The sequence below is a fragment of the Eleginops maclovinus genome, chromosome 8 (assembly GCF_036324505.1).
Source record: "Eleginops maclovinus isolate JMC-PN-2008 ecotype Puerto Natales chromosome 8, JC_Emac_rtc_rv5, whole genome shotgun sequence".
Lineage (NCBI taxonomy): Eukaryota > Metazoa > Chordata > Actinopteri > Perciformes > Eleginopidae > Eleginops > Eleginops maclovinus.
Window position 1 is genome coordinate 2,753,962 of NC_086356.1, and position 16,816 is coordinate 2,770,777.

Here is a 16,816-nt window from a genome sequence, read left to right on the forward strand (position 1 = left end):
CATACTGTTCATACTGTCAGTGTGTGTGAATGAGTGTGTGTGTGTGTTTGTTGTACCGTCTCTCCTGGCAGGGGTTTCAGTTTGCCGGCCTCAGCTGAAGCCTTGGCCTCCTGGAGTTCCTTCTCCAGACCCCTCACCATGGACAGAGCGTTATCTATCTCCAAAGGACCGCACGCCTCCTGAGCCTGCATGCACACACACACACATTTATTGTAGAACTTATATCAACTCACATAAGAATTTAGTGAATTTTGGGGGACTAAAGATGTGCTGTACCTTCTGTGAGGTGGTCCGGAGCTCCGCCAGAGCACTGGCCAGGTTCTTAGCACACTGGCTGAGCTGCATGCCTGAAGCCTGGTCCCCGATGGTGGGGACTGTGGCCTTCGAGGCTGTCACCATCTTAGCACCAGGCTGGTGGAGAGGGAGACACAAGTTATTAGCATGGGGTTTCAAAAGAAGAGTGGTGGAGGGACCAAAGACCCGATCGCATAACCCAAACAACCATAGCAGAGTTCAGTCGAACACATCTGTGTGTGGCCATACTGTATAACTGTACCAACATTACAGGACAGTTCTTCTTAATGGGAGAAAGCTAGCAGTGTTTCCCGTGTTCACTGAGTGAAATCAGCTGGTTGTGTGTCAGTCACCTGCAGGAAGTTCTGGCTGGCACTGATGAGAGCCAGCTGAGCGCTCGGGCTGTCAGGCTGGGACTGGCTGCCCCGGACCCCCTGAACCAGCTGAGGGATCTGCTCTGCCACCACCTGATGACACACACACATAGACCAAACACACATTACATTACACTTAGTTCACAGAGAAAAATGTACAGAGAGAAAATGGAGGGGACCCAGTAGAGGGCCCTGAGGGACTCCAGTGGTCAGTTGACGCATTTTGGAGCCAAAAACAGCAACCGAAAGGAAGAGGTCAGAATGATATATTATCATTATATTGAGCTACAGTGTAGTACATACAATTTAAGACTATTAGACCTCAAAACTGTTTAACTTATCAGTGGTGGACTTAAAAGGATGAGGGAAAAAGGCAGATATCGAGAGAACTGAAAAAAAGTTTTTAAATGAAGAAAACTAGCTGACACTTTTTGGAATATCTATCCCCTCGAGTCTGTAAACCTGATGTGTGCAGAGGTGAGAGGGGTGTTACCTTGCAGCTCTGGACCAGCTGCTGCTGTGCCGCCTGGTTCCTGCTGGAGGAGGCAGCGTGCTGGGCGGCAGCGATGGTCTGAGTGGCCGCTGCTGCTGCCTGTTTGGCTGCGTTCTGACAGGAAAAATGAAACAGATGTAAGCTTCATGAAATCCCTGCTTCTATATGCACTATAACAAAAAAGTGGTGGCCTTTAAAATAACCATTTATAAAGGGAAGAATAAGTAATGCTTCCCATTGAACGGTCTCATTCAGCTGTTAATGGTTAATGGGAATGAGCTTCATGTTCAGCAAGTCATTGAGGACTAAGAAAAGCATGTCTTTGTCTTCTGTTTTACCTCTAGCTTGTTGACCAGCCGTTTCTTGATAGCGTTCTGAGCGGCAGCATTGGTGGCCATGCGGAGACCTTCAGCGGCCTCTCGAAGCTTCTGCTGCTGCTCCTCACTGTCGGGGTTCGCTGCTGCACCCTGGGGAGGAACAGGTCATAACAGATTATAATAAACAGACTCATTGAAATGAAGAGGTCTGTTCATCGTTTTAAACCCAGACAGACCTTCGCAGCCTCCACCATCTTGGCGGTGGCATCAGCCAGCAGCTTGGCGGCTGACAGCAGCTTGCGTGAGTTCTCCAGGTCGGACTCTCCCTCTGCGTCCATCTTGATGGCGTTGACCAGATCGGAGGTGGCCTGGGCGAGGATACGGGCCTGACGCACCATCTCACCTGGAGGGGGGAAGAGGGAAGACATGTTTTATCAAAGAGAAATGATCTAATCCATCAGGTAAATGTACATTGGCTCTCTGCACCTACCAGCGTCTCCCATGGAGCTGAAGATGTTCTCTGTGACATCCAGGATGCGGTCGGTGGCTTCTCCGTGGCGTCCGATAGGATGCCCCCCGCTGGCGTACTGCTTGATGTGCTGCAGCAGCTCGTTGAGGGCCTGGGTGACGCCGGTGGCAGCCACGCCCACCTGTTTCAGGAGCCCCTCGTCCTGGGTGGCCCCCTGAGATGCCTCCACGCAGCCCTCCACTGACTTGGCTACCAGCTTCCCCGCCTCGATCAGCTGCTCCTGGCACACTGGGGAGCTGATGGTGGGAGCCACCACCTAGAAGAGGGAAGACATGGTGTATGAGTGAGGACAGAAGTAACTATATAATTAAGTAAGCAAGTAAGCAAGTAAGTAAGTAAGCAAGTAACTAAGTAATAAAATCAATAACAACCAAATAGATAAACATGATATGCCCACTGACCCTGGTGCAGGCCACCAGCTGTGAGGTGGACAGGGCACACTGCGTGGCTGCAGCGATGACCCGGTTCTGCTGGGCCGAGTCCTCCGTCTTCTGAGCCACGTTCTTAGCCTTCAGCACCAGAGCTGCGGCCGCGTTAGCCACAGCCTTAGCCAACTGCATCAGCATGTCCTGCCGACAGCAAACACACAGCGGTTAGCATCGCCCGGCGTCATCACTCACAGGGGGAGGAGCGACGGATTATAGCGAGGAATTACATCGATAATTAATGAAGTCATTCACATTGTTAATTGAAATCTGAAATGATTAGAAGTTCTAGTGATATGGCTAAATTAAAACAAGTTATTATCCCATTGTTTAGTCCAACTACACCCACAAAGCCTCAAGTGTTGTCCCAGCTTGCTGCTCCTTTTTCAGACTCGACTGCAACCCCCGTTAGACATCTTCTAAAATGTGTAAATTAATGTGTAAAAGCATCTGTTCAAATGTCAGGCTCTCCTCTTCTTGCCTCTCTTCCCTTCCTTTATCTATTTCATCTCTTGTTTATTCATAACTTCATTATGTGAAAGTATTACTTATGTTTGATGCATACTTTCCGTATCCACTGTGGATACTAAAGGGATGGAGAGATACCGGCATCCCTGAACAGAAACTACAATCAGAACGGTGTCATTGATTAGTGATATGAGCCATAAGGATGATTGAAAGATCAATTAAAGATAATTGCCGTCTATAATTACTCATTACGGAGTTTGCTTACACATTGGACTTGAATTGAAATGTGATTGACAGATGAGGAGGATTTCTCTACTTTGATGACTAAGAGATTGTCTTGATTGGCCTTTGAGAATAACACACTCTTCTTTAGGACACTTTTGTTACCATCATTTGACAATAAGAGGGGACCCTCGTCGTGGCACCCCTGAAAGATCCTCTACCTAGAAACTGTCAAATGTACACATGAAACAGAGCAGCAACACGGGACACAGTTTGGTGAAACAACCAAACATGATCTCATTATTTCGGGGTTCACCTGAGATAGATTACACTTGAATGAAGTGTTCTCAAAGATCTGAAATAGCTAAACCTTCCCCCTTTACCAGGAGAAATGATTATAGGATTGGAAGCTGTCTTTCTAATGGTTCAAGGTTCAAGGGTTTTTAATGTCAGTGACACTGTTATGACAATGAAGACCTCAGACCCCGAGCTCCTCCAACAATGCAGCATATTATAAAAGGACATAAAAGAATAAAGACAATAAAATAAAACTAAATGAAACTACTTTTCAAACTATGAATTACAGTAACATAGTGCAGGTATTTTGTTGGACCAGTCTAGAAGCAGTGCAGATAAATAAGTACTGGCTCCTTTAAATACAAATCTTATCACCAAAATAACTAAATGACACACTGAATGCAGTGCTGTCCATACAGATAGTATTTGTAGAGCAACACAGAAAGAATAAGGCATGAATAAATGTCTACATGTGCTTTCAAATGTGCTGTAATGGAAATTGTTTATTTGAATACCATCAACCTGCAGAATCAAATTAGACTACATGGCAACATCTGGCCAGATGGACCCAAGTGCTGAGTATGAATAATTTGTATTGTCCCATAAATACAACAACAACAACAACAACAACAACAACAACAACAAAGATGGACACACCTGGAACTGAGGGTCAGTGTCCGTCTCTCCGATGTGGGACAGCAGCTCTCCGCTGGCCTGGCCCACGTTTCCTGCAGCCTGCAGCAGGATCTGACGAGGCTGCAACAAAAACAAGTTATAGACACAAACAACAACAACAACAACACATGTCTACCCTGTGCCTTTCTGGAATTTCCGACTATTCTTCAAAATGATCACTTTTTTGCTAAAATATCTGACTGTTTTTCAATTTTCTGAATTTCATTCTAAATGTCGACTTTTAAAAATGTCAGATTATTTTTTCCCAATTATACTTGTCCACCCTGTATCTGGAGGTATGTGTGTGTGTGTGTGTGTGTGTGTGTGTGTGTGTGTGTGTGTGTACCTCGGTGTTGGCCGGCTGGGCGGTCTTCAGCATGTCGGACACGGCGCAGGCCAGGTTCTTGGCGGCGCCGAGCAGCTGCTGCCCGTTGGCTCCTTCGTCCTCCATCAGCGCCGCCAGCAGCTTCACTCCCTTCGACATCTCCGTCAGGTTGGAGGAGATGGTGGTGACCGCGCAGCCCACCGCCGTGTAGTCCGTCTCTGCTGGGTCGCCTGAGGACAGGAGGAGTAACCAGCGTCAGCGCACTTGCATAAGAAGCAGCCTGCACCAATGCTTTCAACTCAATGAAACGATGAATAAACTAAAGGCAAGTTTGAATCCATACAGCATTCTGTGGCTCATCTGAGGGTCTGGATCAGCCATTTAAGCACCTTTAATGCTTCTGAATACACCTGATGAGTGTGGAGTCAACTCTCCTCCTGATATTTCCACTGATCTGTGTCATAAATGTATTTCCTGTATGATTCCAGTCATTTTTTATTTAGTAATTCAGTCAAAGCTTTGCGGAAAATAAACAGACTTCTATGCCTGCTACCTTCTGATTGAAACTGGATGGATCGTTTTTTACCACATCTGCCTCACTGAGGGGGGGGATGTGTGACCCCGGATAATTGACCCCTCGCTCTCCCAGAATGAGAGCTAGCAAGTGGAACTGCACCCACCTATAGAACGTGAATCACAGTCACCTGTAGGCCTATATGTGCGTTGTATAGTATAGTCTAATCAATGGGTTAGTCATTGTAAAGCCCCCCAAATGAATGGTGAATTTAAGGCTGGTTCTGGCTCTACTTAGTAGCTCCCTAACCTTTGACCTCACCACAGGTCACTGGTGTGAACGGGCCATTTCCTGACTGCCCTGGAAAAAGTATTTTCTAAAATCCAGGCAAGAAGGAAACCAAGAAGGCGTGGATTGATCATGGGAATTAAAAACAAGTAATCCAGACAAACTATCCCATGTGGATAATGGTAAACATTTAATCCGTGTGGGGCGTGGAGCTGAGCCGTGTTTACCTGCAGTCAGGTTCACCATGGAGGCTGTGCCGGCTGTGATGGCGTCCACCTGGGAGTGGATCTCATGTTTGGACTCATCCATTTTGTTCTTGCGCCAGGCTTGGGATGCCTTGAAGAGGGAACAGAAAACCTCTGGTCACAAAGATCACAGAGAAATCCCACGGTTTTAATATTAGCAAAAAGGAAGTGAAATCTCACAGCGTCCGTTCCCAGGGGGGGCAGGGTGTCGAAGTCGTCCAGAGAGGCCTGGGCAGCCTGCACCGCCTGCATGCTGCAGTTGATGGTTCCTGTCAGAGCCTGCTGGGCTGAAGTCTGCGGACACACACACAACAATGTAAGCGTCTGTCTCTCAGTACTTCTTGACTTCCTGTCGGTGGCAATTTTCTTTGTCGTACCAGAGGAGGCATGTGTCCTCGGTGCATCTGTCCGCTGGTGATGTGCTGCTTGGCCTGAGGCATGGAGCCCATCTGGAAGCTCTCTGGACCCCCGGCTCCGGAGCGCATGATGGCAGGCAGCGCCACGGAGCCCGTCTCCACCTTCCCCACCCTGTTGAACTGCTGCTGCATCACCGTGGACCTGGGGATCGTACACAGAGGATGAGAGGAGGACGTAGAATGCTGGATTCAGCCTTCAGTCATGCTGTTTAACCTCCACACACACACACACACACACACACACATACACACAGACACACGCTTACTTTTTGGGTGACACGGAGTCTTCCAGCATGGTGGACTCTTCATCTCCCTCCAGGCCAAAGTGGTCTTTGCTCTTTTTCTGTGGAGAGACAGCAGTGGATGATACAGAAATGGCTTTACTAAGAACAATGTTTCCCTCTGATGGGAAAACTGAACAGGGGCGTCCATGATATAGCAAAGTCCCTAATGCTGGTCCCGAAATAACGCTGACTGTTACCTTTTTGAGGATGATGTCGATGTAGCCGGCAATAAGCTGAGCGATCTGCTCCCCCTCAGTGGTCTGCACAGAGTAATACCCATCCTGGTAGTCCCCGAAGTCCTGAAGGCAGAAAAACACGGTCAGATTAACCCAAAAACCCGTCTTCCATCAACAACAACACCCCTGCTTTGCCTCTAGCAACCTTTGTGGATCTTTTAAATCACTGTCAGTGCGTAGAGACTCACTACAGCGGCTCAAATCCATCCTGTCGTTCTTTCTCACTACACGGATGACACCTTGCTTCTGTTCACTCTGACATGCTCTCTCACGACTCACCAGGGTGAAGCTCTTGGGCGAAGCGGCCCAGCGCTTGATGTTGGTCAGGTTCCACTCCTGGATCACCTCCTTGGTCTTCTCGTCGACCCTCATCACACACTCCTTGGTGATGCCCAGCAGGCGAGGCACCAGTTTGTTCTTGCCCTTCATTTTCTCCTGCAGGATAAGGAAACAGTCAGCATGTCACTACTGGAGATACACCAGGTGTGTCGTCTTACCATCTCATTGGTCCTGATTTGAAACTTGTGTATTATTCACTTGTGGTTTTAGGAGCTAGTGATCATGTTTGGGTGGCACTTCCGACTATTTCTTCAAAATAATCAGTTTTTTCCTAAAAATTCTAACCTTTTGTCTCCCAAATTTGATTCTTCAAAATGATGTCTTTTTTATTATATTTCTGACTTTGAAAAATGTCAGATTTTTAATTATCATTTTTTCCTTAAAATTCTGATTTCTTTTAAAATTTGGGATAAAAATTCACTCTTTTGGTCTTTTGATTTTCTTTTCAAACTTCCTTTTCCCCCCCAAATTCCGACTTTTAAAAATGTTTGAATATTTTTCTAAAATTATTACTTTTTCCCCAAAAATCTACTTTGAAAGTTTTTTAAATAATCATCTTCTTTTTTTTCCTCAACACGTATTTTTATCCCACCTTGACCAGGAAGAAGGACACTCCGTAGGTTTTCAGAGATCTGGCCAGCTTCACGTAGCTGACTTTGGCCTCGATCTCCGTCATGTTCTGACTGTTTTTGTGAGCCTGCAGAGACGAGAGGAACAATCAGAGGACGAGAACAAACCCGAATATAAATCACCGTTCTTAGACGTAGGGAATCTCCTGACTTAGATTTCCTCTCTGCTCACTGCTGATGTTTTAAAACTCAATGCTGCTTTAATCAAGCGCCAAATGAACATTACAACAACTACATATAACCTGGTCACTATAGCTCGTATTGAGAAAGAATCAGAGGAAGAAGCAGGTGGGACGGTCTTACCTGGAAGATCCTTTTCTCTCCTTTGTTCTTGATGTACTCTTTGGGAAGGAACTCCTTTAAACTGCGGGGTAAAAAGTTAAAAAACTCAGGACAATTTAAAGGAAAACCAGTGGATGATTTAAAAAGTAAAACGGTGAATATGTGAGGAGGGAGGCGGCGCTCACTCTAAGAATCCAGGCTTGTGTTTGGTCTCGTTGTGGTCTCCGAACTGAATCTGACACTGATAGCCCGCAAACTCACAGGCCTTATCGAAGGAGACCGGATGAGAGCCGTTCAGGATGTCATCACGGGCCTGTCCACGCACACACACACACACACACACACATACACACAACGTTATGCACATCAAAGAGAGCGACTGCCTGAGGGATTTCCAGGGTCTGTGAGCAGTGAGTGTACCTGTACGTAGAGCAGGTTGAGCTGGACCGGGTCTCTGGAGTCCACGTTCTGATCCGAGTAGAAGAACTTCCTCCTCAGCAGCAGCATCTCCGTCTCCTCCACTCCCTGCTCCCTCAACGTCCGGCCGTGGTCCAACCAGTTCACTGAGGAGACACGTCAATAGGTGAGCTCACTGGGAGAAGGCTTTATCTCACAGTTGGCTGACCAGCAGTGAGCTAACGACGCTAAATGTGCTTCTGGTGTTCGTCGTACACTCGTCGTCTGTGTGGAGCTTCTGCTTCAGCTTCTCCATCTTCTTGTCGTCTCTCAGCAGAGTCTTGTCTCTCTTCAGCGTGCCTGTGGTCTCCTCCTTCTTCTCCTCACCGATGTCTCGCACCAGTGAGTACTCATCGTAGTTTGTGATACCTGGAACACCAAACACAGCATTTAATATCAGCAGGGAGACATTATATCTGAAAGTAAGACATGGGAGAGAGTCGTCCGGCTGCTGGGGGGGTTAGGAGCTGACCTATCCTGGCGCAGATGGTCATGAGCATGTCACTGACGATCTTGGAGTCGTCCACCATGACGGTCTTCACGGTGCCGTCCAGCATGCGGATCTTCAGGGGTCTCTGCTTCTTCTTGTACTCCAGAGTGTCCTGCAGACAGAGGTTACGAGCAGGGTTACTAGAGGCGATGCATGCATGCTTGGGGAGTAATCAGGATGCAAAAAAGAAGTATGTTTAAATGTTGGTTAGTCTAAGGGGCCTATTTTAATGGTGGTACAGCAAATGAAGCTAACACATACTAGCCTAATAAATGCTAATCTGTTTAAAACTGCTCCAGCCAGTAGATTTATTATATTTTGTGTTGGTCATCAGCTGCTTTACTCCTGCAGACATCATAGTTAATGCATCTGGAGCTTCTGGTTCAATGACAGACAGTAACTGAGATGGTGTCTTTAATGCATTCTTGTTTCTAGGCGTCCCTGTGTGTCGAGTCGGAACATCCTGGGATCAGCTGGAGCACAGACTCTTGACTTCTTGCACAGTCTGCTTTGTGCAGAGTGCGTGAAGAAGAAGAAGAACAGTGACTCACCCCATTCCTCAACATGTAGTAGTCCAGGGCCTTCCCCGCCTCCAGCCAGATGCCTTTCTTTGGGTCTTCATCGGACAGAAACAGCCCATAGTCATTGGCTGCAGTGAGGAAACAGAAATACTCAATGAGTCACTGGAACTGTGGTTCTTGGCAAACCACTAAAGCCACTATTGAGCTATTATGGTCTTATGTGCTTGTGTTGGATGTAACCTTTCAAATATGTGCACTTGCTCAAACCGTGCAGCCTGTTGCTGTTCCAAGTCTTCAACTTTTAGCTTTCTTATTTTCTATTGGTTAAATAAACGGTTAAGCTGTGCCTTGTAAACTTTCTCGTAGAGAGACATTTTAGTTGTCTTTTTCCTTGTGATATGCCGCTGTTGTGCATCCACGCTACAGTTCTTTGCAACAGGGAGAAGCTAATCGTGCTAAAGCTGGCTAGCATGGTGGTAGGAACAACTGCTATCCCTACTGAAATCTGGAGAAGGACACAAAAAGGAGGAGAGCTGGGTCCAGATGTATGGAAAAACCTAGATATAAGCTGTGTCTACTCACTCTCATCATCATAGGCAACATAACATCACTGGCTAAACCAAAAGGGACGAGCTAATGGCGTTAGCAAGGAATGAGACGGAATATCTGGAGTGTAGTTTGTTGTTCTTTACGGAAACATGGCTGCACCAGTGACAACAACGTTTGCTTTGATGGGATTAACTTTGAGCCTGAGTCTTCAGAGGGTCTCTGCTTTGGAGGACGTCCTGCCTCGTTCCTGTGCCTCAGACGCTGTATCCCAGTGGCTTAAAGGACTTTTATTGCAGAGGTTTACTTCAACTTGTAATGTTTATCTATAAATATATTACTTATTATTCTATTATGGTGCAACTGTCAGGAAACCTTATTTCCCCCTGGGTTTAATAAAGTATTTTGATTATCTTTCCATGTTTACTAGGTCAGTGGGACACAAACATATCAAGTAACACTTCAAAATGTGACCACTTGTCCAGTGAAGGTAAGACCTGGGTGATTTCATAAGCTGCAGAGTACAAACCAGCTGTTTTTAGGCAGAGACACTTGCTTAAATTTCCCCTCTGTGGGACCAATAAAGGGATTCTGATTCACCTCGTTGTCTGTCTTCAGGTAAAATGACATGAACATGTGACCCAGAGAGCTGCTGCTGAAATAGCTTGTGTAATAAAGACATAACTCTGCACGCACGGCAGCTGATATATCTGTTGAAGGAGGGCTATTCTCAGCTTGCAGCGGCATTTTTAACTGCAGCTCTTCTGCGAAGCCTGTAATCATGCAGACAAAAGGTAGCTAGGCCACAATTCATCTGCCTTTAGAGTCTGTACACAACCCCTCCTGCATTCCTCTGCATGCACAAACAGTCCTTGTGTACTCCTAACGTACTCGCACCGTGTCGCATTGCATTTTAGTGTCTTTGAATCTCTTTTTTATGCTGCTCGGAAACCTCCAGACTATCATGTGTGCTTATTGACGATAACCTGTGGCGCTAGGAGATGCAAATCGGGTTCAGGCCTTCTAATCTTATTCCGTAAAAAGGGTTTCATACATCTCATTAAAAGGAAGAAGTCTGTCTGTGTGTTTATATTTATGTCCTTCAAGTTCTCAGCAGCCGTTCATCTGATGGCCTTCACATTAGGTGCATTGCTGAGGACCAGGAAGTTCAGTATTGACTCTTATCAATGAGCAGTTCTCAAGAAAACTGCAACAGCAATGCAGGAGGTTAAGCAATCAGACTAAGAGGTACAGCCTTAGCACAAAGGAAACTCAATGAGAGCAAACCTCCTTAATCTAATGCAACGATCTGTAAAACAAGCAACACGGTGGCTTAAGTGCTGAAGGTTGCTTTGCTGGACTGGAAGGTGGGTGAAGGGGCAGTGAGGACGTATATTTGTAGGCAGACCCTGAAGTTAAACTTGCAAGGGCTTCCTTGACACTGAAACTTTGTTATTGTACTACATTTTCTGCAAAAATGAGCTGTGATGCATTAAAAAAGAGGCTATACTTTGCTTTTTGGGGTTTCCCTTCCCTGTAGTCTGGGATTTTGTGCATGTAAATGGTCTGCAGAGGCATTTCTAGATGAGTGAACAGGGATCGCTAAAAGGCTGACACATTATGGGCTTGATGACTCATCCCTGCACCACTCTATAGAGGATTTGTTTAAATATGGAGACATCGGTGCACATTCTCAGATAGTTCCATCAGAAAGACCCCAGTGAACTCACGCTGGCCGAGCTGTGCCTCAGGAACTCGCTCCCTGATGATGCGGCAGGCGTCGTACACCATGGTGGAGGGCTCAAACTGCATGGTCTTCACCACGTTCCCCACACCGATCTTTAGGGACAGGGCCACCATGATTGCTGCTCTGCACCTCCACCCAACTCACACCTGCAGGAAACACACACATGTGGAGGGTCAAGACAATTTATCGTGCACAAACCTCCATATACTTATTTTTATACAAAGCTTTTTTTTATCTGCACAGCTTTTCACTTTTCGTAACAAAACTGCACATATTTTATCTTATTATTCAGAATTTATGTCATATTATATATTGTACGTCATTTTTTGGAACCTCTTTATTTCATTTGAATATTTTTCTATATGTTTTTGATTATTTTTCTACAATAGTTTACATTTTTGGTTGTTTTTCTTTCAATTGATCTCCTTTAACTGTGTTTTATGCACCAAATACACCAAGGCAAATGTATTGTACGTTTAAACCTTGGATATAGACCTGTTTCTGTTTAAATGTGCCATACAACTTCAATAGGAGATGTTTCAAACTAAAAAATACAGTATAACCTATATTTGTGTCTGCTTGGATTTGTATATATGATTCAGCCCATAATCCCCCCCGCTGTGACGTCAGAGGCTCACAGTTCCCTCGCACAGATTCCCGAACAGCGCCTCTCATCAGCCACGTTCATCTCTCTGCAGATACCGGCGCTATATCCAGAGCTGACTGCGTGTGAGGCGGGGGCCAAAGCCACAGCCACCTTAAACTGTGATAAAATGCAGCTATCTACTTACACCCCCCCCCCTCCCACACAGGTGCCCCCCACTATGACGCTCTAAGAGGGACAGAAATGTGCTGCTGGTGACCTCAGAGCAGAGACACACAGTCTGACCGGAGCGTCTATAAATATAAATACACACCAAAGTTTCCTCAAAACACAAACGTACTTCATAAAATATACTTAGACCTTCTTTATTAGGGTGGACTGAAACAAAACAGAACAACTTACTCTGTATATTTTATATAATATACGCAGATAAATCACTAGATATATTGTATTTTCTGTGTGCTCTTTTACGTCTATTTAAACCCACTTTTTAGAATTGCTTTGTTTTATAAGAGTTTTGGTTCATTTCTGTGTTTGTATTTAAATGTGTTCTGTTTTTATATAAAGCCATTTCTAACCCTGCTTGAAGATGCTTTATAAACAGTTTCTTATGTTTTATTATTGCTGATATTTTTTATAGTTTTTGTACTTTTTATATGATTTTTAACTCGTGCAATTTCATTATTTGATTTCTTTCCCTGTTTTTACTGGTTTTATTCTTTTATGTCCTAAATATATTCATAATGCATTGCTGGAGGAGCCTGGGACTTCAGGTTTCATTGCTATATCTACACTGTAGCTGTTCACATGAAAATAAAGCCTTGACAAATATCGAAGCTGCTGTAACAAAACACTTTCTTAATTTGGGATGAATGAGAATACTTAATCTAATTAACAGGAGAATTACTGACAAAATAAATACTTTATAAAAAATTAAATAATAACAAAACAGAGAACATTTAAAATAAACACACAACAGCTAGAGACCACTCCTCAAATTGCAGCATAAAAACAACACAGTACATCTAATCCAAAAAAAACCCCAACCCACTTTAAATCTAACACTGCGGTGTGTCACTGGGATTGAAATGAGAGACCATGAGTCTGATGAACAGATGACCCCCTCACATTACACCTATTTTATTCATTCATGAGTAATAAGACTGGGGGGGGGGGGGGGGGGGGCAGGAAATATGTATCAAGCGTCTGGTAACAGAGTCAGAGGCTCTGCTTTGTATTTTGGGAATGGGACTTCAAATGGGGCTCTGATGGCAACTGGTTCAACCCAGGGTTTGGATATAGGTCTAAGATGTCTGAGGTGCAAAGAAGGGCCCAGGAAGCAGGGGTCACAGGTGGGGTCAACACCAGCATCAACTCCCAGTGCTTTGAAGGATTTCAACAGTGAGACAAAGCCAAAAGGGAGGTCAAGAAAGAGCAGTTGACATAAAAAAAAAGAGGAACAAGTTATTTTTACACGATAACAAGAAACCAGAAGCCTGAAATAAAATCAGACAGGAAACACCGCACGCTTACAGCAGATATTCACTGTCAAAAACATGTTGCTGTAGAGGTCATACAAATACTGCATAGAGATGAATACATTAGGAAGTATGTCTGCTTCAAGATGGAGTAGAATTTATCTGGATTTCTAAAAAGGACTTTGTAAAGACTATTTACTTCGGATGTTGCATGACTGATAAATAGTTATTTCCAGAAGTGAGAAGTAACTAAGTACATTTACTCAAGTACTGTACTTAAGTATAGTTTTGAGGTACTTTACGTGAGTATTTCCATTTAACGCTATTTTGTACTTTTACTCCACTACATTTATGTAATCCCTTTAGTTGCTAGGCAGATTAGGATGAATGATGGTAAATATGATCTCTCTTAAATCAGACTTTAGTTCACCTGCAGTAAATCCAGCAGCTACCCTGCAGTATACAAAGCCATTCAAACTAGCTGCACCTTTACCAGCTCTGAGAACACTTTAATGATCAATCATTATAAAACATATCAGAGATATTATTCTGAAATGGACCAATCAGACAATGACTACTTTTACTGTCGCTACTTTAAGTACATTTAGAGGAGAGTACTTTCTACTTTCACTGGAGGAACATTTAGAATACTTTTACTGTGACAGAGTATTCCTACACTCTGGTACTTCTACTTTACTCAAGCACAAGATCTGAGTACTTCTACTTTACTCAAGTACTGGATCTGAGTACTTCTACTTTACTCAAGTACAAGATCTGAGTACTTCTACTTTTACTCAAGTACAGGATCTGAGTACTTCTACTTTTACTCAAGTACAAGACCTGAGTACTTCTACTTTACTCAAGCACAAGACCTGAGTACTTCTACTTTTACTCAAGTACAGGATCTGAGTAGTTCTACTTTACTCAAGTACAAGACCTGAGTACTTCTACTTTACTCAAGTACAAGATCTGAGTACTTCTACTTTTACTCAAGTACAGGATCTGAGTACTTCTACTTTACTCAAGTACAAGACCTGAGTACTTCTCCCAATGACCCGTTGGCTGCAGTGACAGCATGTCTTTCGGGGAATGGATGTCACAACACAGACCCCCCCCCCCCCCCTCAACACACATCCTGCCAAAACTGTATCACTATCAGTTCCTCCTCCATGTTCTGCTCCCTGCTTGATGACAGGAGGATGTAGCAGGGGGGGACAGATTTCAGAATGAATGCTGGGTAATGTAGTTTCATACACCAAGAGACAATATCATCGGTAATGTGACTCATTTGAAAAATCCCCTTACTGAAATGCAAAGATAACACTTCTTACGATAAGCAAGATTTAAAACAATGTCTAGTTTCATAAATAAAATGGATATATTGCACAGCCATAACTCACATTTAAAACGTACCTTAATGATGGCAATACGATTAAAGATGCAGCTGAGAGTTAGGACTGGATTCATGGATGAAGGCTACTCACTTTAGCTGTTTTAATATCCAGTAGTGCATTTAAAGTAGAAAGCAGCTGAGTGGAGTTGTTACCTGATGTAAAGCGGTGTTCAGTGACAGCCCTCCTGCCCGTCAGATGCTGAGCTCTGGCTTTATCGTTTCCTCTGGCTAAAGAAAGGGAAACAGACAATCATTTACTGACATGACACAAGCTCTTACATTTTCAATCTCAACACAATAATCCGACCCTCCAGAGTCTTGCAAACATTATAATTACTTCATATGATTCAGTAGACACTTTTATCTAAAGCAGGGGAGTCAAACATGTGTAGAAAATTGAAGGAAAAACTGCAATTTTCACAACTTTTATGTATTTTGTAAGTTTAAATTCTATATATTTACAAGGCAGGGGGATCAGTAACCTTCTGTCTTACTAGTTCCCACTTTATTTTGTGTAGTGGTGTTTCAGGATTACTACACACACATGGAAATGAGTGTAAAACAATTCAATTTGTTAAAAAGTAGTTGTTTTTTGCACTAAAACAACAGGAACAATTTGGAGTCGTGGTTATTTAAAGGTTATTATGCTATAATTGTACTGGTCCGGCCCACTTGAGATCCAATTAGGCTGTATTCAATACACATGGAGTCATTTGGGGTTAGGTATCTTTCTCAAGGACAGGTTGACTGCAGGGGTTGGGGATCGAACCACTCGCCCCCTGATCGGTGGACGCCGATCTATCCTCTGAGCCACAGTCGCCCCCATGCCTTAGCACTGACTCTTGGTACAATTATCCATTAGAATCTGTTCAGAAATTCAAATAAAGTTCAGGAAAACCTTTCATTTATCCTTAAATTTGCCAGAAAATATAACATTTCAGAGCCTCTGTTCCACGTCAGGCTCTGTCAGCTCTTGCAAATATTTGAACGGGGCCAGCAGCATGTGTGAACACATGTCAGGCCTCTGGCTGCAACATGCCGATACACAGCAGTGCTTGGAGTTGATTCTGTGCAGTAACAGTCAGGGGGCTTCATCTCCACCCACACACACACACACACACACACACACACACACACACACACACACACACACACACACACACACACACACACACACACACACACACACACACACACACACACACACACACACACACACACACACACACACACACACACACACACACACACACACACACACACACACACACACACACACACACACACACACACACACACACACACACACACACACACACACACACACACACACACACACACACACACACACACACACACACACACACACACACACACACACACACACACACACACACACACACACACACACACACACACACACACTTTCCTCGCTCTGCTGAGACATGGTTCTTGTGAGATCTTACTCACATGAACCAAGGTCACTTCCTGTTGCAAAAAAGCCTTTCGATGCCATAAAAGGGCTGTAAACTGCAGCAATGATTCAGCTGGGGGCAGTGTATCCTGTCAGCTGTGGATGTAAGGAGAGTTTGTTTGGCTTCAGGGAAGATACGTGGCGACTCATATAAAGCTTAATAAGGGCTGTGTGTCACGTGGGTTGCCTTCTGTGCAACAACTTGAACAATGCACACATTTCAGCCGGAAAACACTTCAGTTTGATTAGCATTAAGTCTGAGTGCCAAGACAAACGCTGAGGAAGGACTGCTCCCCCACTCCACCCCGACTGAGAGAGGAAGTGCTGTGTCACAACAGCAATTACTAAGAAATGAGGAAGAGCCCACCGCAGCCGATCGCAATCAGTACGGCCGGGGAAAACCTGGAGGACTTCAGTCAGGCAGAGTTTCAAGGAAAAGCTCCACACAATGCTCC

The 16,816-nt window shown here is 44.5% G+C and overlaps 1 protein-coding gene across 1 annotated transcript in view; it reads right to left on the bottom strand.

The window, feature by feature from the left end:
* The window catches only part of tln1 (talin 1), a 55,847-nt gene that overhangs the window by 23,581 nt on the left and 15,450 nt on the right, over window positions 1–16,816 (bottom strand). The window contains exons 2-26 of the mRNA XM_063889453.1: window positions 15,041–15,115; window positions 11,396–11,558; window positions 9,150–9,247; window positions 8,581–8,710; window positions 8,325–8,477; window positions 8,073–8,215; window positions 7,838–7,965; window positions 7,674–7,734; window positions 7,334–7,438; window positions 6,682–6,837; window positions 6,364–6,465; window positions 6,149–6,225; window positions 5,844–6,024; window positions 5,647–5,760; window positions 5,449–5,557; window positions 4,441–4,649; window positions 4,077–4,175; window positions 2,409–2,576; window positions 1,969–2,263; window positions 1,715–1,881; window positions 1,500–1,628; window positions 1,162–1,275; window positions 648–761; window positions 277–411; window positions 57–185 (exon numbers count right to left, since the gene is read on the bottom strand). Of these exons, the coding sequence (XP_063745523.1) occupies window positions 57–185; window positions 277–411; window positions 648–761; window positions 1,162–1,275; window positions 1,500–1,628; window positions 1,715–1,881; window positions 1,969–2,263; window positions 2,409–2,576; window positions 4,077–4,175; window positions 4,441–4,649; window positions 5,449–5,557; window positions 5,647–5,760; window positions 5,844–6,024; window positions 6,149–6,225; window positions 6,364–6,465; window positions 6,682–6,837; window positions 7,334–7,438; window positions 7,674–7,734; window positions 7,838–7,965; window positions 8,073–8,215; window positions 8,325–8,477; window positions 8,581–8,710; window positions 9,150–9,247; window positions 11,396–11,525 (3,246 nt within the window). The 5' untranslated portion in view covers window positions 11,526–11,558; window positions 15,041–15,115. The remainder of the gene's footprint in view (window positions 1–56; window positions 186–276; window positions 412–647; window positions 762–1,161; window positions 1,276–1,499; window positions 1,629–1,714; window positions 1,882–1,968; window positions 2,264–2,408; window positions 2,577–4,076; window positions 4,176–4,440; window positions 4,650–5,448; window positions 5,558–5,646; window positions 5,761–5,843; window positions 6,025–6,148; window positions 6,226–6,363; window positions 6,466–6,681; window positions 6,838–7,333; window positions 7,439–7,673; window positions 7,735–7,837; window positions 7,966–8,072; window positions 8,216–8,324; window positions 8,478–8,580; window positions 8,711–9,149; window positions 9,248–11,395; window positions 11,559–15,040; window positions 15,116–16,816) is intronic.